Source organism: Macaca thibetana, chromosome 13 (genome assembly GCF_024542745.1).
Source record: "Macaca thibetana thibetana isolate TM-01 chromosome 13, ASM2454274v1, whole genome shotgun sequence".
In the NCBI taxonomy this organism is placed as follows: Eukaryota; Metazoa; Chordata; class Mammalia; order Primates; family Cercopithecidae; genus Macaca; species Macaca thibetana.
In genome coordinates this window covers 80,568,140-80,583,929 of record NC_065590.1, presented here as the reverse complement: position 1 = coordinate 80,583,929, position 15,790 = coordinate 80,568,140, and the positions used below count along the sequence as shown (strand labels likewise).

The 15,790-nt window shown below is 53.1% G+C and overlaps 2 protein-coding genes across 2 annotated transcripts in view; both read left to right on the top strand.

Annotated features, from left to right (window-relative positions):
• The window catches only part of MAPRE3 (microtubule associated protein RP/EB family member 3), a 420,985-nt gene that overhangs the window by 70,453 nt on the left and 334,742 nt on the right, over positions 1-15,790 (top strand). The gene's annotated exons all lie outside the window — the stretch shown is intronic.
• Positions 7,136-15,790, top strand: part of KCNK3 (potassium two pore domain channel subfamily K member 3) — a 43,578-nt gene continuing 34,923 nt past the window's right edge. Inside the window, exon 1 of the mRNA XM_050753830.1 lies at positions 7,136-7,573. Within this exon, the coding sequence (XP_050609787.1) occupies positions 7,291-7,573 (283 nt within the window). The 5' untranslated portion in view covers positions 7,136-7,290. The remainder of the gene's footprint in view (positions 7,574-15,790) is intronic.

The following is a 15,790-nucleotide window of genomic DNA, read 5'->3' as shown; positions in this document are numbered from 1 at the left end:
TAGCCTGCCAGAGGCCCATTTCCCTTGCTGGAGTCCAGGGCCTCCAGGCCCTCACTCCAACCTGTGCATGATGGACCTTCCTCTGCAGGTAACAAGGTATACAGTGTATATGGGTGGGCTTCTGGCTTGGGTTGGAGAGCTGGGAGAAAGCACTGCTGTAGAGGCTATGCAAGAACTCCAGATGCATCCTTCCTGAGGCCTGGAGCCAGGGAATACAGCATTTCTAGGTGGGAGGGGTAAAGAGTCTGGCATAGACAGACTGCTCCATAAATGTTAAACTGAGCCCAACGGATCCACAAAGGGCATCTAGTCCAGCCCCAAACTCAAAATATTCAATAGTCAAGTCAAAAGGCAATCCTTGCAGACCTGCCATGTGCCAGGCACTCTGCTAGTTCCTAGGATCCTTCTAAAATAGCCTCAAGCCACCCAGACTGTGCTTGCATACCTCTGGTGACCAAGTGCTCATCACCATCCTGGAAAGTTCACTCCTTCTTCGGGGGCATGGAGAATGTTCCATCTTATGTTGAACTGAAAGCTCTTTCCCTGTCGCATCATCCCCACAGATCACTGACCCCTTCTGGGCTACACAGAGCAAAGCCAATCCCCCCTCAGGTGATAGCTGTCATGTCCCCTGCATCTTTTCTTCTGGCTGAACATCCCAAGGCCTCTCCTTTGTGCCATGTACATCATGCTGGTGAGGCCCCTTGTTAATCTGGTTGACAGGCCTGGAACCTGCTTCTGTTTTTCAATTCCTTCTTCCCAGCATGCTGGTCCAGACCCCAGCAGCAGGGGCCACAGGTGTCAAGATTCCTCCCTTGGCAGAAACAACTACAGCCCTAGCAGAACGTGACACTACCCAAGGAGCACCATGGTGGCTGTCCAAGCTCGTCCACTGAGGGAAGGACACCTGCAGCCTGCTCACCATTAGCAGTCGCGTCTACTGCCCTCTCCCCTGCCCTGAGACACACACACACACACACACACACACACACACACACCCCCGTGCATGCTCACGGGCACCACTCAATACGCACGGGCTGATTAATCATTGCAACTGTTCTTGTAATTATTGCATTCGGTGCTGAGAACAGGCTGCCTCTGCTTGCTTCTCAGAAGCCATAAACCTGCACAGAAGATTTCAAGATTTGTGAGGCTGTTGACACGATCTCCGGGCTCACTTTCTTCCTTAGCAACAATGTGTTTGTCAGGAAATACAGGCTGTGGCCGCTCCAGAACCTCTGCAGAGGACAGGCTTAAGGGACTTAATTCTTGTAGTGGGAAGAGGGTGAGTTTAGGGAACTTATCTTGTGGTATTCGGTTAGGAAGTAGCATAGACGTGAGGCCTGGAGGTGTTCACTCCCCTTGCCAGACCTCAGTTTCCTCATGGGCACTGGGCATTCTACGCTTTTCTCCAGCTTTAATTACTCTGTGATCCTTGGCCAAATACAGAGAAGACTGGGCGTGGAGGGGAAAATGCAAAGGGCCAGGAGACAGAAGGGAGAAGAAGAGACAAGGACTGAAGCTGAAATTCGCAGACTCACAGCCACACACCACACACAGCCACACACAGCCACACACACACACACACACACACACACACACACGGCAGGCTGGAGAACAAAGACTGGTTTCCTCCCAGGACTGGCTCTATATCACCTGCTGGCGCTCCTGAAACCTCAGTGACGGCTGGGTCTGTCCCAGCCCCTGCCCCAAGTGTGGGGAGGGGAAGGCATTGAAAAGGAAAAGAAAAGGGGGAAGACAGGGAGATGAGTAGAAAATGGGGAGGGAGGCACACAAATGGTAAAGTCAGAAAAATGAATCATCCCAGTGCCGGTGAGGACAGAGCGGGCAATCTTGTGCACTGCTGGGGAGAATGAAAACCAAGACAGCCATGCCAAGGACAGCCCGGCAGTATTTCGTGACATGTCTGCACCTGCCCAGTGTCAACCTGTCTCTGCCATATGTTTGCTGTGGCACTGGGGGCCAGTTCAGTGGGCATAAGCACTGTGGCCACTGAACAACTCCCTGCAGATCCGTAAGCACGCACACACAAGGATGCTCATCACAGGCTCAGGGAAACAGAGGCCACTTAGGAGCCCGCTCTAGGGGCAGGGGTTCATCACACATGGGGGATGCGGACAGTGGAATAAGGGCTACGACTTCATGCTGTGGATGGCTGCTGTGAGCAGGAGCAAGCCTGACCCCACAGCAACTCCACAGAGTCCTGCTGTTCCTCATTCTCACTAGTAGGAGAGCCAAGCCCAGTCCCAGCCTGGGGCTGAGCTCACAGATCTTTGAATTTGACTCCTCATTCCCAGGTGAGAACCCTTTCTCCCCATCCCATGGCATGACTGGGCAGGGCTAAGAACAGGGCCAGGTGTCCAGCCTCCCAGCCCCGTGTGCTCTCCGCCACAGCCCACAGAGCCTCTCTTTGTTAACAGTTGCCTTTTGTGTTTGATTTGGGCTTGAGATGTTAAACAAATAGTGTATCTTGACAAACGGAAGCCGGCTGCACTGGGACCAGTTATGCTCTGTAAAGCCAGGCTAATCCCCTGACTTCTCTCCCTACAGAGATACACCAAGAAACACCCCAATCATACCCAAAGCACCCTAAATCTGATCCACCTGCAGTCAGAGGCCATGATCCCTGGTGCAGCGCTCCGTGTCAGCAATGTCTTCCCTGGCTTTCTGCAGCAGCTTCTGGGCTTCTCTCCCCCTTCTCAGGCCTGTCCCTGGCTTGATATCAAGATGGTTCCGGACCCTGCCTCCTACATCAACCATGGGCCCCAGGCCCTACCAACCCACCTGAGCCCACCAGGCCAACTGGAAAAAATAGAGGGGTGTTTACAAACACCTTCTCTGTGTCAGCTGTTGTGCTAGGAGCTGTGGGTTACAGATATGAGTAAGGCCCTACCCCTGCCCTACAGGAGCTTATGGTCTGCTCTAAACAGAACGAACTTGAATTTCACGTGAGGATCTGGTCTAGAAACTAATGGAGTCAGGATCTGAACTTCAGCTTGTCTGACTCAGGGTCCTACCTCATTGATCCTGCCCCCATCCTCCAGACAAACTGCCAATACAGGGGATGGGAAAGCAATGGACAGGGAGGTCTTTGGGCCTCTCATCCTTCAGGCCACATTATTGGTCATTGTACAATGACCACTGCTGGTCAAATGGCCAGGGCTCTTGTTAACATCTCAGAATGTCAGAGGAGGAAGGGACCTTTGGATACAGCCAACGCTTTTGTCTTGTAGAAAAGGAAACTGAGACACATAGAGGCCACATGAGCTTCTTGAGTCCTCCCAACTAGTTGGTGGTAGTTGATGGCAACACTGGGACCAAACTCCAGCCTCTGGACTCTTAGTTCAACGCTGTCTCCCACATGCTTCCTTGGGCCTTGGGACACTCACATCTGTCTTTATCCTCCTCTCCTAAGCTAGACAAGGCTTGTTCCAGCTTTAGAACTACCTCTCTTCAGAGAGCCACAGAAGCAGATTGCCAGGGTTTTTCTGCCTGCAGACTCAGCCATCTGTGCCCCTCTCCCTCTGATACTGATGGTCTCTAACTCAGGTATAGAGTTCCTTAAAGCCTTCATTTGAGTGAGTCACTCAAGGAAACATGTGGAGCAGCTCTAAGGTGCAAAGCACTGCGGGGAGAGTAGCATGAGTGAGAAGGGTTTCCTCTACCCTGGAGAAGATAATGAGCCAGCGGGGAAGACGGATATGAAAGAATAGCTAATCTTCTAGGCAGGAGGAATACCTGCTGAGTTGATGCTTAGACAGGGTGCTGCAGAAGCACAAAAGGAGCCAGTGGTTCTGATCAGAGGAAACTGGGAAATGCTTCTTGGAGGGTGTGGTCTTTAAGCTGGGTCTTGGAGCCTGAATAGGAGTTCAACAGACAGAAGATGGGAAAGGCAAGGAGGCACTAGTATCCCAGGCTATGGGAGCCACATGAGCCATGTGAAGCATGGAAGTACTTGGATGTGTTTAGAACTTACAGAGGAATGGACTGGAAGATAAAGCTGGTGAATAATTGTGTATGATGTTAGTATATAATAAAATACAGTTACTAATGACACATTCTGTTCAATTTATCCTACCTAACTCTGTGTCCCTTTCCTCACAAACTAGAATCTTAAAAGTAGTGCTATTTCCTCTTTTTGTCTGATTATTGGGAGAACTAGAGAAACAGAGTCCAGGAAGGTCATGGGATGCTGTAAATGAAGGCAGGGTAGACATTTCCTGGTCCAGACCCCTCCATTGACGGATGTACAACAAGTGCCAAGGAGAAGGAGCAACTGGTCCCCAATGCCAGAGCAAAGAGATGGCAGAGACAGGTTGACACTGGGCAGGCACAGGGAGGTCTGAGGAGCCCAGGATGGGAGGAAATGGGATAAGCTGATATGTCTTTGGCATAATCTGACCCAGGTTGCCTACAAGTCCCAGGGGCTACTCAGAAACCTAGACTGGTACCAACATGGCTCCTACCCCAAAACCTTCGCCCCAAGAGAAGGAGAGAGGAGGGGCAGGAAGAAGGAAACCCAGGCTGCCCTCTGGGTTTCAGGGCCTCCCCACTGACGGGTGCCCTGGTCCCTTATATAATAGGTGCAACAAGAAAGTGCCAGCCTTGGGACATGAGTCCTGGTCCCACCCCCCACTCACCGTGTGACTTTGGACAGCACTCTTCCTACTCTCTGGGCCTCAGTTTCCTCATCTGTAACACGAGAAGGTTGGGCTAGATGATCTCTAAAGGTCCTTTCAATATTGAAGTGCTGTGAGAAAAAGCTTCATCATGATTAATAATACATGCCCTGCCCCTAAAGTCAGCTTTTTCCCTTTTCCAAAGCTCTTTCGCTCATAATATCACCTTTCATTGGTACAGCTGTCTGGCCTGGCAGTCACAAGCAAGCAGAACCTGGACACAGCCTTTTCACCTTGAAAACCTGGTCTAGCAACCCTCTTACTCATCTAGACAGGCTTTGGAGGAACTGGCTTCTGGGGTGATTGTTGCCAGGAGCCAATACATCAGAAATGCATAGAACCTAACTTGTACCTTCACCTCTGAGAAGCTGGGAACGGCAGTACTTTTCTTCCAGGGAGCCAGAAGATGCAAAGGGAAAAAGACTGCAATAGGCTGAGTTCCTGGTCAGAGGGCAAGACCAGAAAGTCTGTGCCTGCAAAGAAACAAAGATCTTCCTTTGAAGGGGGAGGGGGAACACAGTTCTGTAAATGTAGGACCCTCCCATCAGGCTCTGAAGTCATTAGAGAGCCTCATATCATCTGATTTGCACACATGTGTTCTTCTTTGATCTCTCAAAACAAATGATTCAAGATGTGGGTAGAGCTAATATTATTATCTATTCCACTTTAAAAATTGAAAAAAAAAAAAGAGACTCAAGGAGTCATAGCAAAGAGCATGGGCTTAAGAGGCAGACAGACTGAAGCCTCTTCCCCGCTGAGTGAACTTTACTGATTCTCTACGTTGACTTTAGCCTCAGTTTCCCCATCTATAAAATAGGCATGACCACACCTACCTTTCAGGATTGTGGTAAGGGCTAGAAATGATGAATGCCTGACACACAACAGATGCTTAATAAATACTTGTTGAAGGAATGAAGGTGTTGGTGGCACTTCTGGGGTGTCATTGGAGGAGTGTAGTGTCCGGCAGTGACAGGTCAGCCCAGCCTGTGGGTAGATAGTGCTCCGGCTTCTGGCTGACTGCCTCCTGAGTCTGCTCTCAGTCGGGGGCCTTGGTGTCTCTACCCCGTCTCTCTGCGTGGCCCATGCCAGGGTCCTGTGAAGGACTTTTTAACCCTCCTTGGCACTGAGATTTGCATTCCAGTCATTCTGCTCACTCAGCCCATCCAAGTCTGGAGTTGTTTGGAGCTGGGCAAGGCCTATGGGATCATCTGCTACGACACCTCTTTGAAGTGATAAGGAAACAAGGCTCTGAGAGGGTCAGTAATGCCTGAGTTTCCACTGCCCTTCCCACCTCACCACCATAGCCACCATGTTGACAAATGAAGAAACTGAGACATAGGGACTCCCTCTCCTGCCCCAGTTCCCCCAGTCTGCCAGTGAGCCTCCTGCTCTGGGCCCCACCTGCTCAATTCCAGCTAGATCCTGGTTCTGCTGGGATGCCCTAAGGTGGTGGCAGGTGCTATATCCAGCAGCTCAGCCTAAGCCCAGCCTCGTGCACGAGTGCAGGACAGGAACCATGGGAGCCGGAACAGCCTGGAAGCCCCTAGGAGCAAAGCAGGAGGCCTAGACTCCCAGCCTGTGCCTTGTCAGCCAGTTCCAAGAAATGGGCTGAACTGGGAAGGCACACATTGCCTGAGAACAGGGCTTTCCCTTGGGTGTCAGCTCATGTGTGCCCAGGTCCACAGCTGGGCCCTGCCTTCTTCCAAGACAGCCAGAGTCTGGCCCAAGGGAGGAAGGAGTGTGGCCTGGGAGGAAGGAACGCTTGGCTGAGTCCCAGTGCTGTCACGAAATTACTGCGTGGCCATGCGTGTCACTCTCTGGGCCTCCGTTTCCTCATCCATAGGATAAGGGCAGGACAGCGAGGCCCCAAGTGCCTCCTGGCTGCAATATGCTGTGATGAGGGTGGAGGGTGGGGTGGGGTGGGGAGGGGCTCGCTCTGCCTTCCTTGCCTTCCTGTCTGTTTCTGTGTCATTAGTTTATCTCCAGCAATCCAGGCCTCTCTGTCTCAGTCTGTTGCTCTCTGTTTCCATCTTTTGCTCTGTATTTTTCTGCCCGCCTCTCTTCTTTTTCTGTCTGAGTACACCTCTGATTTTATCTCCTCCTCTGTCACACAGCCCCCTTCCCTCAGTCCTACACTGCCTTTCTCCCATTCTCAGTAGTTATTAGCGTTTCGCTGTCTAGTTTTCTGTCTCCCGGGCTCGCTCGCTCTCTCTCTTTCTCTCTCTCTGTCCTGCCCGGGCTCTCCCGCGGCCGCCCCTCCCGTCCCCTCCGCCAGCCCCCCTCCTCCCTCCTCGGCGCGTCTCCCCAGTCCTTATTTGGCTGGGCGGGAGGGCTGGCGGGAGGAGGCGGCCTGCGGGCGGGGGGCGGGGGGCGGGCGCGGGGCCTGGCGGAGGAGGGCGGTGGGTGGTGCTGAAGGGACAGCTCCGCGGCGGCGGCAGCGGCGGCGGCCCCGGGCGCGGAGCGGGTGCCCGGCGCGGAGAGCGGCGAGCGCAGCCATGCCCCAGGCCGCCTCCTGGGCAGCAGCAGCGGCGGCCGGGGCCGGGGCGCGGGTCGGGGGCGCCGGGGGGCCGGCGGCGGCCCGGGCGGGAAGATGAAGCGGCAGAACGTGCGCACGCTGGCGCTCATCGTGTGCACCTTCACCTACCTGCTGGTGGGCGCCGCGGTCTTCGACGCGCTGGAGTCGGAGCCCGAGCTGATCGAGCGGCAGCGGCTGGAGCTGCGGCAGCAGGAGCTGCGGGCGCGCTACAACCTCAGCCAGGGAGGCTACGAGGAGCTGGAGCGAGTCGTGCTGCGCCTCAAGCCGCACAAGGCCGGCGTGCAGTGGCGCTTCGCCGGTTCCTTCTACTTCGCCATCACCGTCATCACCACCATCGGTAACGGCTCGCCGGGCGGGGGGCGGGAATCCAGGGCTGGGCGCTGGGCTCCCGGAGTCGTCCGGGGCCGATTGGGGCTGGGGGCAGGGGCTCCCCCGAGAGGGGCTGGGCGCCGAAACCCGCGCTCGCAGAAACCCGAGTTCAGCCTGGCGTGTGTGCTCCGCGGGGACGGGACTCGGGAAGGCGTCGATTCCTGGCTCCGGACCTGACTCTCCAGCCGGGCCAGCCCTAACTTGGCCCTGCCAGGTTGCAGAGGCCCCCAGGGACTCCGAAGTGTGTGAGAGGGGCAGGGACGACCGGCGGAGGCTCGGGCAGGAGGGGTGTGGCCGGGCCAGGCCCTGGAACAGGGCGCTGAGTGTGAGCGGCGGGAGCGCGCCACTGCTCCCTGTCCCTACGGATCGGCTTCCACAGCCTAGCAGGTCTACACCTGCTGGGCTCCGGGGAGGCATGAGGATGCCGGAATGCGGCACTTCGGGGCACTCGGGGCCACCCTATGACGGCGGCTGTGAGTGTACGTGTGTCTGCGTGTTTCAGCTCCAGGAGTTTGGTCGCCACCAGTCAGTGCCTGTGATTTTCTTAGAGCGGCAGAACTGGTGTGGGAAGCCAGATCTGGCCTTGTCAGCCTTCTCTGCTGTCCCAGCAGAACAGTCACCTCACAGGAATGGCCCCAGTTCTCCTTTCCAAGCCAGGGCAGATCACCATGTAGGAGGCCACACGTACACCCAGACTGTCCGACAACACAGGCATAGGCACACAGGCACACAGGTACACACAGGCACTCACAGGGTACACACAGGGCAGTCACACACAGGCACACACACAGGCACACACACACACAGAATGCACAAACGTCCAGGAAAGGAATCTCTAGCCAGGCCGTTGGTGGTGCTATTCAAAACTGTCCAGATGGGAGTAACACCTTACCTGTCCCCAACACCCTATGATTCCAGCCCAGCTCCAACACTGCCATGCTATATGACCTTGGGCAAGTCCTTTCCCCTGCCTGGGTCTCAGGCTCACCTCCAGACAAGGAGGGGTGGCCGAAATGATCTCAAGAGCTCCTCCCCAGCCCTGACATGCTTGGATTCTGAGATGAAACTCACCTTCCCCCAAAGCCCATTGAGATGCCTCCAGAAACAGTTTCCTCCGTCTTTACCGTTCCCTCTCCTCTCCCTAGTCCCCTTCCCTGCTTTGGTCAGGCTCCCAGGGGTTCACTGCCATTTAGCGCAGCCCATGAAGATAGTATTGTTTTCCTGAGAGTCAACAGGAGCTGAGGGAGTAACAGACAGGACTGGATGCTGTTCCTGCTGTCTGTCCACTGCAGGACGCTGTTCCAAGAATCTACTGCTCCCTGGGGACCATGGGGAGCTATGCTGTGTCGTTTCTGGATTCTTCTCTTGGAAGAGGGAGGAAAGGGCCCTGGGAGTGGATGTAGCCCAGCTGGGGCACCTCTGGGTCCTACTGATCCTGTGAGTTTAGGGTGGACGATCAGATTTAGGTCTGACCAAAGAGGAGCCCGCCTCCTGAAAAAGACCAGCCCAGGTTTGGTCTGCAGTCTCCTCCACTCTCACACCCCACTACTACTTGCCAGGATTTCAGTATCCGTTTAGCTGTCTGGAGAATCAGAAGAATCAGACCGAGCATCCTCGGACCCTCTCTCTCCCTCTTTTCCACACATCAAGCCTTCGCCTGTGTCCCCTTTCCTTCTCAGGCCCATGGTCCCCAGCTTCATAGTAACCTCCCAACTGACCTCCCTGCCTACCCCACAACAAGCCATGCTTCCCTGGACAATGCTGCCAGAAAGAAAAACTCAGCTGTCACCAAACCTATTCCCTTCTTGGAATCACTCAGTGGCTCTCCACTGTCCATGGAATCTGGTCTATGCTCCTTATCTCAAATTTTGAGGATCTCCATACCTGGCTCCAACCTCTATGTCTGACTTCACATTTCACTTCTTACTTACGTGATCCCTCTCAACAGTTGCCAACCTGTCTTCTGAGAATACCTTAAGTGTGCCTGTCTGGCATGCCTTTTTCTCTACCCTTTTTCTTTTCTTTTCTTTTTTCTTTTTTTGAGAGAGTCTCACTCTGTCTCACTCAGGCTGGAATGCAGTGGTATAACCATAGTTCAGCACAACCTCAAACCCCTGGGCTCAAGTAGTCCTCACCTTGGCCTCCCAACGTGCTGGGATTACAGGTGTGAGCCACTGCGCCTGGCTCTACCTTCCATTTATCTTGTCCATGCTAACCTTCCAGGTCCAGCTCAAATCCCAGCTCCCCCTCAAAGCCTCCTAGGCCACTGTTCTGGACAACTGCAGGTCTCACTGGCAGGATGATCTGGGTGACATACTGTTGGCTGTTTTGAATGGTTATTCACATTATAGGAGAAGTGTTCTGTCTCTTTGACCACACTATACTTAATCTCCATGTGGGCAGGACCCTGCAGTTCCTGTCTCTGTTCTCCAAGTACCAGCATAGTACCCAGACGCTGTGAGCACACACAGAATGCTATTGATGGGTTTAAGGTGTGCAGAAATGAAAGGGCAGCATCCTTCCCTCCACCCCTGCCATTTCCCAAAGTGCTTGCAATCCTCACCAAGAGAGACGCTAAAAGCCATGAGGGGAGAGGCAAACAGAGTGCGGTTCCGGTGATTATTTATTTATAAAGTGCTGGGCAAGAGGAAAGACAACATCAGACCACCACCCTGGTTCTGTGGGGGCCCCAGCCTGGCACTGCTGCCTCCCTCCACCACCTGACCATCCTGGCTTTGTGTTGCCTTCCACTGCAGCTATGCCACCTTGCTGGAAGCTGTCCACAGGGTCTCTACTCTAAGGAAAACCTATCTGGGCTGTGATCAGATGGTTGGAAGGGGCCCTAAGTTAGGCTGATTCTGGCCCCAAACCCAAGGGCAGCAGCCTGTGTTCACCAAATCCCTTTGAAAACATGAATGAATCTCATTCTGATACCAGGTGTCCCATTGGGATGGAATAATGACAGCACCTCCCATCATTTGGTACCTTAGTGATCACAATGCACTTGCATCTCATGTCATGATTCTCAGTCTTCACAACTTGGCGAAGTTGCCGGGCAGGTATTGTTAGCTCTGCTGTTTGGATGAAGGTGTGAAGGCTCAGGGAAGGGAAGCAGCTCCCCCTGAGTCACCCAGCTGGTGAGCATCAGAGTCAGAGTGGGAAGCTGGGTCTTCTGACTCCAAGCCCAGTGCTCTTTCCCTGCTGGTCTTTTGGCTGCTTCCTTTGCCTCCATATGCTCTGAAGCTCAGACCCAGCCAGACCTGACACAGCCAAGCCGTGCTCAGTGATGCCAGTTCACAGGGTGCTCATGCGCAACCCTGATTGGTTGGAGGTCGGCAGGGTCTGACTTAGTCATTCACCTGGTTAGTCACTGTCTCCACTGGCTGGAAGGATTCCTCCAGCTCCCTATATCTGGCCTCCCAGCCAGGAAACCCTTCCTTAGCTGGTGCCCTAAGTTCACCCAACACTAATAGAAAGTCATTTCTTAGGAAGTCTTAATCTCTTTAGCTGTTGAGTCATTAAACCCCTCCAGGGCCCAAGCCTCATCTATTCATAGCCCAGAGGCTGTCAGAGCAGGAAGGGGCTTCGGAGATCAGCTGGTACCACCCCCTGCTCTTACAGATAAGGAGCCAGACAGGTGACAGAAATCACACAGTCAGAGGGTAGCAAAAACCTGACCCCCAGTCCCCTACTCCTTCTACTTGTTCAAGATACTTATTCATTAATTTTATTAACAACAGCAACAGCAACAACAATAACAATGGCAACAACTATTTATTATTTACTCTGTGGCAGGCTCTATGCTAGACGCTTCATTTGTACCTCCTTATTTAATTCTCTCACCAACCCCTCTAGATGGGCACTATTACCCCCATTTTTCAACTGAGGAACCTGAGGCTCTGAGGGTAGATGACTTCCCCATGGTCTGAGGCCTTGGAAGCACGGTGCTTGCCCAGATTCTATTGGACCTCTCTGACTCTTCTGCCCTGGATTTTTCACAAATTCTTTCTTCATTTCAAGAGCCCATTCCACACTGGGTTCGGTGGCTCACACCTGTAATCCCAGCATTTTGGGAGGCAGAGGCGGAGGCAGACAGATCACTTGAGGCCAGGAGGTCGAGACCAGCCTGGACAACATGGCAAAACCCAGTCTCTCTACTAAAAATACAAAAATTAGCTAGGCATGGTGGTCCATGCCTGTAGTCTCAGCTACTCAGGAGGCAGAGGCATGAGAATCACTTGAACCCAGGAGGTGGACACTGCAGTGAGCTGAGATCGCACCATTGCACTCCAGCCGAGGGCACCTAGAAGCCAAGGCTTGCCTTTTCCCCAACAAAGCCCTCCCCAGAAGCAGGGGGCCTCCTGCTCCAGCACACTCCATTCAGGCCTACTGCTTCCCACACCCTGGCCCCTGACCAAAACAGAGGACTTGTCACAGCTGTGCCCAGCACCCGCCATGGGCACCTGCCACGGGCTCACAGGTGCCCATTCTCCCACTGCAGGTCCTCGGAATCTTTTTGGCTCTAAGGCAACAACAAAGAGACCAGGTGATTGATACACTGATGGAGCTGGGGCAGAAAACCTGTTCCGCTCTTTCCCCAGCTTCCAGCCTGTGCTCAGTTGAGCACCACCTCCCATCGCCCACTACATGGCCTGAGAACCCTTAGACTGTGAATTCAAGCAGGTGATTCATGAGGAAACCTATACTTTTTACATCTTTTCAAGAAGGAAAGTACAGATGTGACCTGCCACCCCCAAAATCCCAGAAGTCCTAAAATATGAGAAGGGGACATTAGCAATCTTCCAAACACCCAGAGAGGTGAGCGGCTTGTCCACCCTCACACAGAGAGTTTAGAGTATGACACTGATTAGAAGCCAGGCCTTCCGGTGCCCACACTGGCGTTCTCTGCATCCTCCAGCCTGTCCCCCACACCCCACCATCTCTCTTAGCACTCAGGCCTTTGGCAGCTCATCATTCCACTGTTTGAGGTCTCTTTTGACTTTCCAAGGTGAAGGAAGGCCAGCCCAGCCTAGGAAAGTCCCGGCACCCACCTCAGTTGGCATTTCCTTCCTGCCCACAGGCTAGCCTGTGGGCATGCTTCGACCCCACAATTTCTGCAGGGCAGTGCAGGAACATAGGCACTGACTTGGAAGCCGGAGTGCCTGGGTTCATCTCAATCCACCCTACCCCCACTCCCCTACCGCCACTAGCTGTACGTCCTTGGACACATACAGCTTATCTAATCTCTCTGAGCTTGTTTTGTCATTTACAATATGGGGATAATAATATCTGCCTGCCAGGATTAAATGGGATTATGAAAAGAAAGTGCCTGGTACAGAGAAGGTCCTTAATAATCTGCCATTATTATTGTTATTAATACTATTGTTTGTGTATTATTACTTGCCTTACCAAGGAACTGCTCTGTCTCCCAAGGGTTACCATGACCACGGCTACCTCTGCTGCTTCCTAACAAGTGGGAACAGTGGGGTTGGGGGCCAGGAGACTGCCACACCCCTTCCCCTTATCTTCCCAATCCCACTCACCACCCCCCATCTCCCCACTCCGCAGCCATGCCTGGTGTCTCCCTAACTGTTCAGGCTCCTGCTCCTCCTCAGAGCAGAAAGCTAGCCAGGGGCTGAGTGTGGTGGCTCACACCTGTAATCCCAGCACTTTGGGAGGCTGAGGTGGGCAGACCTTGCAGAAAGCTATCCAGGGGCTGGGTGTGGTGGCTCACACCTGTAATCCCAGCACTTTGGGAAGCTGAGATGGGCAGATCGCCTGAGGTCAAGAGTTTGAGACCAGCCTGGCCAACATGGTGAAACTCTGCCTCTACTAAAAATACAAAAATTAGCTGGGCATGGTAGCGCACACCTGTGATCACGGCTATGCAGGAGGCTGAGGCAGGAAAATCATTTGAACCTGGGAGGCAGAAGTTGCAGCGAGCCAAGATTGTGCCACTGCACCGCAGCCTGGGCAACACAGCAAGACTCTGAGAAGGAAAGGAAAGGAAAGGAAAGGAAAGGAAAGGAAAGGAAAGAAGGAAGGAAGGAAAGGAGCAAGGAAAGAAAGAAGGAAAGAAAGAAGAAAAGCAAGCAAGCTAGCCAGGGAGAGAGGTACATGGTGGTAGGAGAAACTATGGAGTATGTTTGGCCAGAGATCTTTCTGACTCTGCCATGCCTCCTGTCTGCAGGCCCCATTTCCATACATCACCATTAGGGGCTGGAGGCACAGAGAGAGTGGGGGTGAGAACAGGACAAAAATAGAAGACACACGCCTGGCCACAGTGGGGACAGGACAAACACAATAAGTATTTTCAAAGCAAACATAAACAAGCACAGATGAATGTAGTGCAAATCACCACTATAAACAGCTTTCAGCTGGCTGCACAAACGGTGAATCTGTGAGTTGATTTTGTAATTAAAAAAAAATGTAGAAATGATTTCCCTGCAGTCAGCCAGCAGCAAGTGGAGACCAGGCTCTAACTGAGACCACTGTGGGTCTAGGCCAAGCTCAGTGGAGACCCAGGACAGGCACTCCCTCTTTCACTCCCTCTCCACCTTGGACACAGGGAATGGATAACTGTCTGTAACAGGCCCGGCGCTGTCCACAACATTTCCTGTCACCAGAATCCCCACACTGCTCCAGGACCGCAGGCGGCATCATCCTGCACAGTCAAGGAAAAGGATGCTCAGAGAGGTTCAGAAATCTGCGCAGGACCCTACAAATATAAAATGACAGCACCAGGACTTGCACTCAGGTCTGTAGCGAGTATTTCTTCATGGAGTCATGCAACCCCCATTCCCCATGGAGCCTCTGCAATTCCTTCTATGTGAACGCAGCTAGCAGTGGTGGATGGGTACCAGGGTCCATGCAGGGTGCTTAGTTGCGGGCTCAGTTTCAGGGTCTCTTGCCCTCAGAACTATGGATAGAGCATTTAGCCCAAAGACAGAACAGAATTTTAGCTCCAATCTTCTCAGTTCACAGTGTGGAGACTAAAATCCAGGCTGCAGAAGGGGCTTGCTAAAGGTCACGCTTACAGTTATCAACAGAGCTGGGCATAGAGCCCTGTTTCCTGACCCCTCCGCCAGCCTCTGGTCCTCAGAGAGCCACATGACAAATGTCTTTCATGGCAGCACAAAGAGCAGTCAATCGCCCAGCTGGTGCCACTGCCTCCCTGTCTGTCCACATTCTCTCATTGTCCAGAAACTGCCCATGCTACAGCAGCTCCCAGGTGGCTCCCAGAGACCTTCCCCTCAGCTAGAGCCATCATCCCCAAGCTACTGCCATAAGTCACACCTTCACTTTCCCATTTGCTAGAGCCAACCTCAACTGTGGCCTGGAGCCACAGGTCCAGTTGTCCTGGGCTGGTGGCCTCTCTGACTGAGCCTGACATCCCATCCTCACCCTTCACAAAAGCAAGTTCCTTACTACCCCCGCTTCCTCCAGTGACACAGCAAAGATCCTGTAGTGAAGGGGCCACGTGGCTGCCAGGAATGTGGGGCAGGAGGCTGCCCTTGGTGCTAGAGAGGTCTTAGACAAATTGTTTGCTGCTGCTGCTTCTGCTTCTCCATCATCATCATCATCATCATATCATCATCATCATCATCATCATCATCATCATCACCTCTCTCTCTCTGTCTCTCTCTCTGTCTTTGCTGGCTCTGTGATCATGGAAGGAGCAGATACTTCCCTGGTGTACCTGAGTCATCCCATCTGTATAGAGGAGGCAGTCCCCAAGGAACTGAGGAGGCCAGCTCAGCAATGCAGAGTTCTCTAAGTCAATACTTCTCAAACTGTAATCCACAGGGAATAACCTGGTTGATCTCATGTAAATGCAGATTCTGAATCAGCAGGTCTAGGGCAGAGCCTGAGATTCTACATTTCTAAAAAGCCCCCAGGGGACACTGATACTGTGGATTGGATCCATGGTCCACATTTTGAATAGCAAGGATCTAAAGAACCTGGAGACCTGACATCTGGGAATAGCCATGAAGTGTGTGGACCATGGTTTTAAGAAAAGGAACTTATGGAGCTGGAAAAGCCCTTGGGAATCTGGTGGTAAAATGTCAGAGCTGAGGTCCCAGGAGCTGTGGCCCCTTCCCTGAGGCTGGAGCAAGGCTGTGTCTTGCCCCATAGGAGCCAGCTACAGGGCCTGGGTGGAGTCACGTGCTGTGGCTGGTACCAT